This window comes from Podarcis cretensis (assembly GCF_951804945.1).
Source record: "Podarcis cretensis genome assembly, chromosome: 6".
NCBI lineage: Eukaryota > Metazoa > Chordata > Lepidosauria > Squamata > Lacertidae > Podarcis > Podarcis cretensis.
Window position 1 is genome coordinate 97,997,789 of NC_137175.1, and position 14,516 is coordinate 98,012,304.

The 14,516-nt window shown below is 45.8% G+C and overlaps 1 protein-coding gene across 1 annotated transcript in view; it reads left to right on the plus strand.

The window, feature by feature from the left end:
* TNR (tenascin R) overlaps positions 1-14,516 on the plus strand; it is a 191,315-nt gene that overhangs the window by 107,386 nt on the left and 69,413 nt on the right. The window contains exons 3-4 of the mRNA XM_079981098.1: positions 2,472-3,030; positions 13,798-14,274. Coding sequence (XP_079837224.1) covers positions 2,532-3,030; positions 13,798-14,274 — 976 coding nt within the window. The 5' untranslated portion in view covers positions 2,472-2,531. The remainder of the gene's footprint in view (positions 1-2,471; positions 3,031-13,797; positions 14,275-14,516) is intronic.

The following is a 14,516-nucleotide window of genomic DNA, read 5'->3' on the forward strand; positions in this document are numbered from 1 at the left end:
GAGAAGCCCTTTGTGAGAAATAGACCTTAGATTTCTGCAGCAAGGAAGCCACATTTGGGACTCATTTCAGCATCTGGCATCCTTGGGCAGTTGGCAGGATCATCCCCTGACCCATGCCTTGCCCCCTCTCAAAAAAGTTTCAGCCTGGCAGAACATGGGCAGCTGGGTCTAACATTTCCTAGAATGCCCTCATCATCACATCGCAAGGGGTCAGTCCTGGAAATTAAAATGGCAGTTCCCAGCCACCCAGTCAACTTCTGAGGGTCCAACAACAGATTCAGCCCACCAGAAGGCACCCTGCCTGGAGCCCTCTCAAACCAGGAGCCACCCTTCCTACACTTTCCTTCCTGTCAACACACAACCCACCCAAGTCCCTTGCTCTCCTGTAAACATTCACCTGAGGTGGCAGATGTTTCTGCTGTTGACTTCGAGGCATCAAAGCGCAAAGATTTGCCTCCTTAAGAGCATGCGTGCTCACACGTCTTGGGCAATCATTCGGACAGCCTTGACTTTTAATTGGCTCCCGGGTCCTGCACATCCTGTTCATCACTCTCTGTGGCTCCTGGTTCTTCAGTCTCAGGTCTCTAAGCATCTCTGTGGTCTCAGCGAAAGAGGCTCCTTCAGCTTCCTGTACATTAGAGCATTTTGCGGCAGGACCAAAGTAGGGGTCCTTATTTTTGTTCCAGTACAATACTGCTAAGTTCTTTATCATATTCTACTCTGTGGAGCTATTTCAGTGAGCAAGGAAGGGGAAATGTGTGTCTGCTGCACCTTCCACCTCAAACAGCTGCAGCTTACTCCAGCAGTAAGTTCAGATACAAGGTACATAATCGTGGTCTGTACAGATGCACCAAAGCGAACTGGAGTAAATTATTGCTCATTGCACCCCCAGTGCTGCTTTAGACGCTTCAGAGCATCAGACCAATACCACTGAGTTACTGCTGGAGAACATCAAACTACTGATGTTTGAGAGGGTAAGTGTGAATGCAATTAACTTTACAGGGTTGAATTGTTCTTTTAAGCAGACTGTTTCATTATCAAGGTTACTTATTAGTTTAGCTCTTTTCAGAAGGCATGCCTTCGAAACCTAAGTGCTGCCGACGGAGCAGAACTAAAGTGGGGGGGGGGCGTGAAACTTCCAAGCAATCTGGCAAGACGATCACCTTAATCTAGTGCTGTTCAGAAATCTCTCCTCTAATTTATTGAAAGCTTTCTTCACCTGTTCCTTTTTTTCTGCCTCATTTTCATATACTTTCAGGGGGTGTAGATTTGAACTCGCTTTATCACTGAGATGCAACTGTGGGTGTTCATTTTCCCATTAAGCCTTTCTCCTACGCTCTGTAACCTCCCCAGCTGGCTGCACCTGCTGATCAGAAAAAGCCCCATAGGAAGAGCTATCTCATGACGTCTTCCTCTAGGTTTAATTGAAGCATTGGAGGCCAGGGAGGGTGGCTGCCGCCTGGGCCCCTGATTTTGTTGTTAAGGGAAGTCTTTCCTGTTAAAAAAATGCCTGTTTGTGCAGTGATATGTTTTTTAAAGTTTTAAAAAAGAACTTCACTTGAGACACACGTACACAAGTGAGTAATTCATAGAATCACAGAATTACAGAATTGTAGTTGGAAAAGAACCTAAGGGTCATCTAGCCCAACTCCCTGCAATGCTGGAATCTCAGTTAAAGCATCCATCCTCCCTTTGCCCTCAGAGATGGCATCATATGGGTAAAGCTGATTAGCCGCATGGTGCTGTGACATCAGTGTGTGGCCTATGTGTTCCCTGAGAACATATCATACAATCCTATATTTTCTGCTCAGAAGGAGATCTCATTTAATTTATGGGGCTTACTCCTAGGAAAGTGAGGATAACATTGTTTTCTTAAGACTGTAAAGCACTTTGCAAGTGCTTAGAGGTATACTAGTTGTCAGCAATAATACAGCGGCACCTCTGGTTGCGAACGGGATCCTTTCCGGAGGCCCGTTCACAACATGAGCAGAACGCAACCTGCGTTTGCGTGTGCGAGGGTCACGATTCGCCACTTCTGTGCATGCACATGACATCATTTTGCGCGTCTGCACGAGCGGCCAAACCCGGAAGTAACCCTTTCCGGCACTTCCAGGTCACCATGGGACGCAACCTGAAAACGCTCAACCTGAAGCAAACGTAATATGAGGTATGACTGTAATTGTAACTGTTGCCCTTCGCTTTTCCTAATTATGGATTATAAGTGAATTGAAAATTGATGGGTTTTGTTCATTTTTGCTTAGTTCTTCCCAATCAACCTTCCCTCCCTCTCTCTCTCTCTCTCTCTCTCTCTCTCTCTCTCTCTCACACACACACACACACTTAATCCTATGCTTGCATGCATAGATGTTTCTACTGTCTGTGCAAAGGATTTCAGCCTCAAATCTATCATATCCTCTTAGGATCTACTCCAACACTAGTCTCATAAATTCCCCTCATGTGCTTTGTTTCAGGTTCCACTAGAACCCCGCCTTCCAACGCTGGGACAGAAGCTTCTTGCCCTCCCTAAGAAAATGGGGGCTGATGGTGAACATGCAGTTCTAAGGAACATTCTAGTCAGTCTCAACTTAATGCTGCTAGGGTCCATCTTCAGACCTTTTGAGTGCCGCCTGGAAGTGATGACGGAGAGAGTCAAAAGACAGGTGACTGACGCCGAAGGGGGCTTTACCAACTACACGGCACCTATCAAAGACCAGCCCATGGTCTTCAGCCATATATACAACATAAATGTGCCTCTGGACAGCCTCTGCGCAACATCCCTAGAGGCTTCCTCTGACCCAGAGGTGAGTTCAGAAGATGACCGGATGACGGAATACACCGAACAGACCTCAGACAGTGAGAGCCAGGTCACCTTCACCCACAGGATAAATCTCCCCAAACAGACTTGCAAGTGTACCGCCTCCTCCCGGGACATGCAAGAGCTGCTGAGCAGGATTGAGATGCTGGAGAGGGAGGTGTCCATGCTTCGTTACCAATGCAACTCCAATTGCTGTCAAGAAAATGCAGCCACAGGTAGTAACTGATGCCGTGGGGTCTTGATGAAAGCTAAGAAAATTCAAATAAAAAAAGAATGAATTTATGAGTCATTTGCTTAGTGTTTCTCAAACTTGGGTCCCCAGCTGTTGTTCGACTACAACTCCCAACATCCCATCAGGGGTGATGGGAGTTGTAGTCCAACAACAGCTGGAATCCCAAGCACTGCTGGGGTAGGCAGAATTCTGCATTGTGCTTTCAGATTTCCAGGAAGGTCGTCAAGCTTTGCAGACCTGGAAATTGCTCTAGTTTTAACCCTAACTCGCAACATTAGATTCACTTTCGTTTTTTAAAAAACCACAGGTTTTTTCTCTCCTTCTCTTCCTTTTTCTACACCTCTCTCTCTTTCCGCAGCACCCTAAACAAAACACAAGTATGTGCCCCCTAGCCACTCAGTTAAAGGTATGCCTAGTGACATGCCATGGACAAAATAAATTAATTAATCATATGGAAAGATCAAAATTGGTGGACCCTCCTTATCCATTTGGGCAGGATGTGTGCCCAACTGGCAGTTTGCTGTGCTCCCCCTTTCAGGTATATACCACACCTTGCTGGCTTTGGAAGGTCAGTCCCAAGATCAGCTTTCAGCCACTGGGTATTTAGCTGATTTAGGGGGAAGATACCTGAATGCGCTTAGGCATGACTCTTAGGTGGGGGGTTCCCAGAGTGTGGTCCATGGACCACCTGTGGTCCACAAGCTTCATTCATACAGCCTACAGCATGGCTGTGGATTTGTAGTTGAAGTCGGGAGATAGCACATCTATTGCATTAACTATTCATATAGATTTTTTGAATTGCATTTTATTGCTTCTTCTATTTCTTGCATTGGATTTTATTGTATTATGATTTGAATTCTATGGAATTCAGATTGTAATGCAATGCAATGTATAAGAAATAAAAAAGCAATAAAAATACAATTAAAATGATAGAGCACCTGGCATAGTACATCACGATTGCTGTAACCAGCCAAAAAAATAATAATCATTAAGTGGTCCATCAAGACCCTCAGCAGTTTTGAAGTGATCTGGGGCCGAGCAGTTTGGGGACCACTGTGCTAGGCCACACTTTGTGCCCACCAAACACACTAGTGAAATGACTAACTAGAAGCTAAAACTTATTGATAGTGGTGAGACAGAAACAGAGGGACAATTCTGGCTATTGAGCTGTCCAGGGGGTATTCCAGACTGCAATCTGTTGAAGAATGAAAATGCACGCATGAGAATGTCTACTGTTATCTGGGAGGCTTGAAAGCATCCTTCTCCATGCACAATCCTTCAGACGTGATGGAGAAGTTGAGGGACCAGGTAACCTGAACGCTTTGTGCTTTCTCCCTGCATATATCCATCACAATTGAAACAGAGCTTTTACATCTCTCCTAGATGAGAAATGTCGAAGGTGAGCCCAAGTTGGGAGCTCATTTCCCTGCTAAGGGAGATACTAAAGTTCTGTTCTGGATGAGATGGAGAAGTGCAGAAGCAGTAATCAGTGGAATGCACATCCAGGACTGAGTGTGAGAATCTCTACACATTCATCTGCCAAACAGAAGTTTACATATTTATTATATCCTTTATCAAGTTTGTAACCAAACCTCTGTTCAAAGAACTCAGGATGGCATGCATGAGGCGTTGTCCCATGTTGCCTGCATAACTTCCCTGCGAGGTGGGTTAGGCAGTGAAATAATGATTTGCCCAGCTAGCTTCATGGCTGAATGAATATTTGGAGTTGAGTGAAAATCCCCCCCCCCCCAAGTAACAAAAACACTCGGAAGCATTGAATATGAGGAAGACTATGACAAAAGCTGATGGGGTGTCAAAATTCTTCAAAAGATTCATTGGAGGCCACAATATCAGTGGTAGCATTTCATTTAATCCCCACCACATCTATTGCCCAGTTAAAAACACACACAATTTTTCTGGCAGCCCAGATTGCATGCACCAATTTGAGCTGAGAGTTCTCAAGCAATAATTTTGAGCTCAGCCTTAGTCTGAACCCAAGCTTAGCTTGGCATGCGCACAGGGCTTCTTGAGTTAGGGAGGCCCGGGAGATAAAGGTTCAGGGAAAGGTTCAAACTGTTGAGAAACACTACCCTAGAGAGACTTTGACATCTTGAGGAAGTCTCTCCCTTGTTGTCAGACAGCCAATCAAAACCAGAATGTAGAGACTTAATGTTAATAAAAACATTTTTTTAAAACCCAGAGTGTAGAAGCAGTAAAGCTCAGCAAGACATATTGCTTTATCTTGAGCAGCTTAAAATAAAACTGTGAGGCAACAGTTTGCAAAAACCATCTTGTATCTGAAAGCAGTATGGTTTCTATTGAGCCTGCTTTCTACTGAGTGGGGGTGACTTCAGCTGATGGGCTACCCTGTGACACCCTACATTTGTCTCACTGCAGCACTGCTTCCCTTTGTCTCACTAGCTGTAAATTACATTATTCCATTCATTTTAATTCATAAGAAACAGAATGTGAGGTGGGAGGTGGGGGAGTGGTAATCAATCATGTATCACTTGCAGACTGAAAGCAAGAACAGCAGCAAATACAGATTGTATTCACTTGATTGATCCCCATTCCAGACATGGGCCAAATAAGCCAAAAGTGGCCATTTGCACGCCTGTTTCTGTTTTCATTGGTCTTCTTCAATATCTCTGGTGGCTTCAAGCCTGTTTTGGGCAAGGATTGGCTTCTCAACTTAGTTCCCCACTACCTGTGGGTGTGGTTTGTGGGAGTGAGGCCAAATTGTGGGCCTTGTGGACCCAATTGGTGCTCAGGCCAGGCCAAAAAGCACCTGAAATATATCAAAGAATACAATGCTTTCTATCTTCTGAAGCTGCAATCCTGCATCCAATTGCATATGCATAAGTCCCTTAGCATACACATGGCCGTTAGCAACTGTAAAAAAACCAACATAAAGAAATCAGAAGTGTGTGCATGCACACACAGTTAAAACACCTGGGAGAGTATCTTTAGCAGTCAGGAACCACCAACAAAAACATTTATAATGAAAGCACTGGTTTTCATCTGAATAACAAAGTACAAAGCTTTGTGGAGCTCACTTGTATACCTTCAGGTTTAGTCTTCCAAAAGACACAGTTCAGTTGGTCATCTCTAGAAGTCTGTTCTTCAAAACTAAAGAAACAGCAGGCTATTGTAATAAGCTGGTTTTCAAAGGGGTTTGTTGGTATAATGGTATAATGAATCTCAGTCCCAAAAGAGAGAAGCAGAGTACAGAAAATGCTTTACACCTGAGGGAATATTGTAAAAGAGAGAGGCGTTTTTGAAAGAGTTTCTGCCTGCCTCCTTGACCTACCATCACATTGTGTACACATCCAGCAGGGAGAGCCATGGAAAAAATACTAAAATTAATCCTTGCTTACAAATATGTGGGAGTTCCTAGACCTGGCAGCCTCATTTGCAAACATCACCACTGTGGATCAGTCCCCAAATTGCAGGGGAGAAGGGAACCCATTTCCCTGCAAACACTACAGCATTTGCTGCTGCATGTTTTGTAAAAGGACAATGTAGGAGACTAAAACATAGGACGAAAACCACTTGGCAAATAGGAGCATGCATCTCAAAATGGCTACTAGCCCAGGTTTCATTTCTCTGCCGGTGTCCCCCAAAATTCTTTCTCTCTATGCAGCACCTCACAAAAGACTTCAATTCCTGCTGACACCACAGACAGAGCCAAAATTTGACACCTGAGGCAGGCACCTCACTCTGCAAACACACAAACTACTACACACACAATGGCTCCTCACGCCACCTCACTTAATTCTTTTCACAGCAAGCAGGCCCCACGTTCGTTCGGCAAGTTAATGAATTCTGCTGCCTTGACCGAGCACAGCATTGCCTTTAAGAAGGACCTTTAAGAAGGACCGTCACAAGAGCTGCCAGGCCTCCGCACCTGACCGGCTTTCAGGGAAAATCTTAGCATAAAGGGACCCTGCAGGTTGTCCTTTGCTCAGCTTAATAAAAGCTCTTGCTGTTACTTCATTCGCATATGCATTGTGCCAAGCTCCTGTGGATGCAGGTTCTGTTTCCTGGCTGCAGCAGGGAGAGCACTAAGCCACCATCACGGCCTGCCTCCCAGGCTCCTCCGCCTGGGTCTCAAAGTCTGAGGCTCCAGAGACCTAACAACATTAAATTCACCAACTTAGTGTCGTTTTTGTTTGATGTTTGAATACAGGCTGCTGGGAGCGAGTCACCAGAGGCAAAGCGACGACACGTGACCTGCCCTTTGCCTAATATGAGACTGAACTTGAGAGACGCAAGGCAGGGTCTGCTAGTAACTTCACCCTCCTTGGGTCTCCTGTTTGATTTCTGGGCAGTGTGCAAAGGAACCAGAAAACTCCATTTCGCCACAGAGATCTGGAGGATAATAAAGTCTGAGATAATTAAGGGAAAAGATGCCCAAGAGTTGCACTTCCCAGATCAAATCAGAGCCCTTTGCAAGACAGCTCAACTGACGTGTCAGCTAATTAAAATTTCAGCTGCAAACCCTGAGCAGCTAGATCAGATCATAACTTAATCGGATTCACACCCCAAAGGAGCAGGTTCACAGTTTGGGGGTGCTTTGGATATAAGTCTGTCACTTGAGTGGCTAGAAGTGCCTTCAGGGGTGGAGCTTGGTAATATGCTGCCCTGTGCAAGGCCATTTGACGCCCTCCCTGCAGCCCTCACGTCTCCCTTGGGGAAGGAGGTGCCAGGCTCTGGCAGGGTCCTAGAGCCCTCATGCCTCCTCCTCAAAGCCAGGCAAGTGCTTACTGGGCACTCTCCTTGGCTGTCTGCACCGCTCTCACTGCCCGAAATCTGCCTCTGGTGCCTTTTGCCAACTGCAGCTGGTTCAACAGCTACAGCCATTCCTGGACTGGAAAAGCACATTAGTTCATGCGCTGTTTGCTTCCAGACTGGATTACTCAATGTGCGACTTCCCTCACACTTGATCTGCAGTTCGTGCGGAGCAGCCCAATTGCCAACAGGAGTGAGGCTTTGCCAACATTTAACACATGTGCTCAGAGGTCCGCACTGATTTGCTACCAGGCCAGGTTCAAGGTGTTCCTATTAGCATAGGAAGCCCTTAACCACTTGGGACCAGTTGACTTGCGAGATCGCCTTATCCCACATGGGCCCACTTAACTGCTCCGATCGGTGGAATTGGCATGACTACACAGTGGTGTAGCATCTGCTACCACTGCCTGGGGCATATGCACATTGGGGCACGCCCAGGCAGGGGTGGGCATGGAGGGAGCCAGCTATGGCTACACTAGCCTAGCCTAGCCCAGTCCTAGCTGTCAAAGCAGCTGCTTCAAATCAGTTGGAAGGGTGCCCTCACACACACACACACCCTGGCAGCCATGCACAGCTTTGCAAGGCTGGCATCAGGCTGTCGGATCCCAGCCTCAGGAAGCGGCACCGGGGGGGGGCAGCCTCTCCTCTGCTTCCACCCCCAGGTCATGCCCTCTTCCTCCCTCCTTGGTGGGTGGGGGTGGGGTAACCGTGGTGCCCTCCCACTTCCCACCTATTGAAATCCAGCAGATGCCTTCACTGTAGTCTTATCAGCACCTGCTGAAAACATCATTGTTTAGACAAGTCTACCCAGTTGATCTAAGGTCATATTAATCTGCTTTAGTATTTTAACTTTTATATGTTTTAAAGTAGGGTTGGAATTGTTCTTGATTTTCTTGTTTTCTCCTTTTGCAAACCACTTTGAGGGGGGGTTGGGGGGGTTACAACCAAGTGGTGTACAGATGTTATGAAATAAATAATAAGTAGATAAGAAACTTCTTGCAAGATCCGGGCTCTGTTTGAAGCCAATGAAGAAGAAAACCATAGCACCTGAAATGTTAAGGGAAGTCAAAGGAGATCAGATTGCATGAGGAGATCCCTTCTGCTTTATTTTTAGTTCAAAGTGACTGCATCAGAGGGGAGTGGATCAATTTGGGAAAGGTATGTTTGGGAGAGAGGGACACGGGTGACACTGTGGTCTAAAGCACTGAGCCTAGGACTTGCTGATCAGAAGGTCATTGGTTCGAATCCCCGCAGCGGGGTGAGCTCCTGTTGCTCGGTCCCTGCTCCTGCCAACCTAGCAGTTTGAAAGCACGTCAAAGTGCAAGTAGATAAATAGGTACCACTCCAGCAGGAAGGTAAACGGCGTTTCCGTGCGCTGCTCTGGTTCACCAAAAGCAGCTTGGTCCTGCTGGCCACATGACCCGGAAGCCTCTCTGCCTTCTCTGCCTATCTGAATCATACAGCTCACCCACCACTGCCCTCCCAGGATAAAACGCACAAGTACCACTGGTCTTCTCTCACAGAGCAAATAGCTTTTTAATTTTTATCGGGCCTTTTTAATCCTCTGCTGTTTGCTTTTATGCTGCTTTGTATTTGTTTTATGTCTACTGACTGCTTTTATGCCACTCTTTTGACTTGTGTTGCTTTAATATTTTGTTTTAATTTGCTTTTATTGTAATTTTAGATGCTCCATAAGCTGCCCTGGAAGCTCCCTGTGGGGTAGGGTATAAATCTCTAAAAACAAGGAAGCACAGAGAACGGAGGAGAAGGAAGAGGGCGGGCCTCTCCTCTGGCGGCACCACTTTCCCCGTCGCACCCAAAGGGGCTTCCAGAACAGCTGTCAACTTTTATTTTTTAAAGTGTGCATAGATCTTCCTGTGTCCTAAAAGGATGCTGTAAAGACTTTGAATTTTGATTGCTATGCACCTTTATGAAAATAAGTGTAAATATTAATATCGTCAGGCAGGCTTGGGCTTCAGTTTCATCATGGTTCAAGCAGCAGTGGATACCTCAGGAGAAAGCAGGCCCAATTTCCCACAGGATTTTCAAACACTCCTAGGTACAAAAACCCTTGAGGCAAACAGCTTGAAAGGGCTTTTAGAAGCATTGTCAAAAGGGGCTATCCATTATCCTTATCATCATCATTGCCTCTAATAGCAAGCTTAGCTCACTGAGTGCCTACTGTTTTTGAGGGGAGATGAGGCCAGACACAAAAAGGCAGAGGTTTTTCTACATTATCAGGGGACTCCCTAGGTACACAGTTGTATCCAAGCATGATATTCAACTAAGATTTACTCCGAGTAGACCCACTGTAATATGCATGACTAAGTTAGCTACCGTACATTAATTTAAATGGCTCTGCTCTGTGTAAAACATAGTCGAATGCCAACCCCTTTAAATTACTGTTTATTCATTTATTTTTAATCTCAAATACAGTGGTCTCGTAAGGATCTGCATGCTTCCAGGACTTACAGACTGTTGGGGGTGGTTGAGCCTATAAAGATAGGGAAATCTTGGCAGAATCCGGGACCAAGGAGAAGAGTTGGTGGAAGAAGATTGGAAAAAATTTAAAGTTTATCTTCAAAAATATTGCAAAATTAAGGATTGTTAGAAAGATGTTGGGAAAAGAAAATTATGTGGTTTTAGTAGAAATGACATAAACGATTAAGTAAAAATGAATTGGTGAAAGAGAGAATGTAAAATTATAGTATATTAAGACAAATTATTAAGATAAAAATAAGGTTGGAAGGATTTGCTGAAATAACAAATTGAATTAGAATACAAAAATGGGAGGTGTGAGGAGGTCAAGGAAATAAGTGAATGTAAGTAAGTGATGTATAGGTTTGACTTGTTCTTTATCCTCTTTTCTTTTTTCTGTTTTTTTATGGTGTATTGTTTTTCCCCCTCTTTATTTTGATTGTTATTTAATCTTTAAAACTTTAATAAAAATTTATTTTAAAAAATTTAAAAAAATAAAGATCGGGAAATCTTAAAAAACTAAACTCCCCACGTGGTACAGCAACATATTCCTGCATTGCAGAGAGTTTGGACCAGGTGGTCTTCAGGGCACTGGCGGAGGAAGGGGGTGCGCTAGGTGCAGTCTGCCCCGGGTGTCATGCCTGAGGGGGGGTGACATCGCCGCAGCGCCATCTGGGAAGCTCGCTGTGAGCAGCTAGCCCCGTCCCCCTGGGCAGCTAGCTCCGCCCCCACGGGTGACTAGCTCCACCCCCAGGTGTGCAGCGTGTGCGCCGTTCCAGGTGCCAGAGCAGCCAGTTCTGCCTCTGCCTCAGGGTCCCTTGCAACTCTACAGTTCTATGATCCTATGAATCCATTGCCTGGAAATGGAATTTTGAGGTGCCTTTGCTATGTTCACTTCTGCCTGTGGTTGGGGGGGGGGGAGAAAGGGAGAGAGAGAGAGAGAGAGAGAGAGAGAGAGAGAGAGAGAGACTTAATCTGCAATCCTATACACATCTTCCCAGGAGTAAGCCTCATTTAGCTCAATTGGATTTACATCTCAGAAGACCTGTATAGGATTGCACCCAAAATCTGAACCCTCTAGCTCTACATAGCATGGTAGAGGCCTCTTCTGAAATCCCCTTCTCCTGAGATGATGCCTGAGCAGCACTGCAAGGCTCCTCTTACAGGACAGGGATATGCTGCAACATTTTGTTGATCTCCCACTAATTCCCTTAATTCTGAATTTGAGCAGCCCTGGTACTATCTGTGTGAAATGGGGCGCACAAAAATAAGGTAGTGGCTTATGCTTATACACATGCCAGGCACTCATGGTCCCTGGTCTGGAACAAGTATCATAGTATTAAAAACAATTAACCCACACACACACACACACACACACACACCCCAGTCCAATAAGGACCTGCGAACTTTCAAGACCTAGGAGATAATGGCTAATTGAAACAAGGAATCTTAAGAGTGAAAGTTGAGGCAGAGAAAGAAGAAACTGATGTAACAGTAACAGTAATACCTTGGAGATGGGGGTTGTGTGTGAGGCTCATGCCATAAACTTCTCATCCCTCTTTTCCCTCTAGGGTGTTTGCACACGGCAGCTTATTGGGAACTTGGTGCTGCTTATATATGCAAGTTTTGCCCAACACGCACACATCATTCTCATCAAAATGCCACCCCCTTGTATAATAATTTCTCATTTCATCCGGATTTACAGTTTCTGTGGAAAATCCAATAAGTAGTAAAGTACCTACAGAAACAGTAAATCCAGATTAAAATGTGGGGTGGGGAGAATATGGGGTGGCATTTTGATGAGGATGACATTGTATGGATGCTGTGAAAAAAACTGGATGTGTGAGCAGCACTGAGACTAAAACAACCTGCCATGTGGAAGCATCCTCCATACCATTTCGAAAGTCAGCCTCCTGCCCTGTTTGGTCTTAGGCTTATAAGTAAAGATGAGAAGGGGTAGCCATTCCTTTCCTTCATTTAGAAACACCTATGGTGCTCACCAAAAGCCACAGGGAACAGTCCTTCATGGCATTTTCAGTGGGGTAGAAGGCCAAGGGAGAAGCGGCAGTGGAGACCCAGGGGTCAAACCTGAATTGGATTTTGGCATTTGTTCCACCTTTACCTGCAGACGTGTGATAGCCCTTGACCACCCCACCCCCCATATATCACCAATCCTATTTTTTCCGAAGGCTGGTGATGCCTTTTTAAAATAATAATAATAATAATAATAATAATAATAATAATAATGAAATTATTGGTGTGCCCTGTGCACTAACTTACCTTTTACACACACATATCCAGGTATTAAATGTTGCCAAATGCACAAATTTAAACAACCTGATCGTAACATAACCAGAATTCCCATTGTGAAATTAGAGATTCTACTAAAAAATCTTTCGGAAAAAAGTATTAAAACAGATGGCCCAGTGCATACATTCAGACTGAGAAATGAATGCAGAGCAAGCTATTTCACTTTAAGCAGGTATCTCAGAAAGGTAAGAGCCTTCAGAAATATTTAACAGTACAGAGTCTCCAGCTGTGTTCCTTTGCAGTGAGAACAAGGCTGGGACAAGAACACAAGAGTGCCCCTCTTTTCACCTGTGAAATGTTGGGATGTTTATGAACCCATATTGAATCATTTTGAATATGGTCAACAAACCTACCTTTCCTCTTATTCCAAACTATATTTGACATGTGCATATCACATTCTGCAAAAATACTGTTTTTTCCTCTTTTATCCAACATAAATTCATTCTGTGTGTCTTACCTATAATTCATTTTTCTATTGATTGCATCTCTTCTGTATTTAGGGTTGATCCAAAAAGGCACAGCAGGGACGCTTTTCATTACACCTTTCAGCTCCCACAACACAGGGGTTTGTTTTAGCCATCTTTAAGCAGGGCCCCGTGGGACGCAGGTGGCGCTGTGGGTAAAAGCCTCAGCGCCTAGGGCTTGCCGATCGAAAGGTCGGCGGTTCGAATCCCTGCGGCGGGGTGCGCTCCTGTCGTTCGGTCCCAGCGCCTGCCAACCTAGCAGTTCGAAAGCACCCCTGGGTGCAAGTAGATAAATAGGGACCGCTTACTAGCGGGAAGGTAAACGGCGTTTCCGTGTGCGGCTCTGGCTCTGGCTCTGGCCAGAGCAGCGATGTCACGCTGGCCACGTGACCCGGAAGTGTCTCCGGACAGCGCTGGCCCCTGGCCTCTTAAGTGAGATGGGCGCACAACCCCAGAGTCTGTCAAGACTGGCCCGTACGGGCAGGGGTACCTTTACCTTTACCTTTAAGCAGGGCCCCATAGACAGGGGCAAAACTGTTCACATTGGTGAACAGTTGGCAGAGGTTCCTTAGTTTCCCAAGATGGGATAAGGATTGCAATTCTGAGCCCCGCCCCCAACCCTGGGAACATTGTTCTATTTATTAGATAAATTTTTAAAGTGTGCTAAGTACTATTATTAATGGCAGTGCTTTTCTCCACCCTTCCAGGGCAGCTAGATTACATCCCCCACTGCAGCGGCCATGGCAACTTCAGCCTGGAATCCTGTGGTTGTGTCTGCAATGAAGGCTGGGCTGGGAAGAACTGCTCCGAGCCCCTCTGCCCCATGGGCTGCTCAAGCCGGGGCGTGTGCGTTGATGGGCAGTGCATCTGCGACAGTGACTATAGCGGAGAGGATTGCTCAGAGGCCCGCTGCCCCACCGACTGCAGCTCCCGGGGGCTCTGTGTGGATGGAGAATGCATCTGCGAAGAAGGCTTTGCTGGGGAAGACTGCAGTGAGCTCAGGTGCCCTGAGGACTGCTCAGGAAAGGGGAGATGTGCCAACGGGACTTGCATCTGCCAGGAGGGCTACGTGGGGGAAGACTGCGGGCAGCTGAGATGCCTCAACGCCTGCAGCGGGCGCGGATTCTGCCAGGAGGGCCTGTGCTCTTGTGAGGAAGGCTACCAGGGGAGAGACTGTTCAGCAGGTAAGATGGCATGTCAGCCAGGCAGGCTGCATGATGCCCTCTGTGCGAGGCACAACCCATGTTTCCTAGTAATTGTTCCTGCTCAATCAGTGCACATATTTCTACTTTTTATAGGTTTTGCAGATTCCTTCTTTTGTTTTGTTTTGTTTTTTAAAATGTTGCTGCTATGCAGCTGTAGGCATGCTAGCGTCCTGGCTTCCCTTCCATCACCCATCCGATGCATTATCATATATTTACATAAT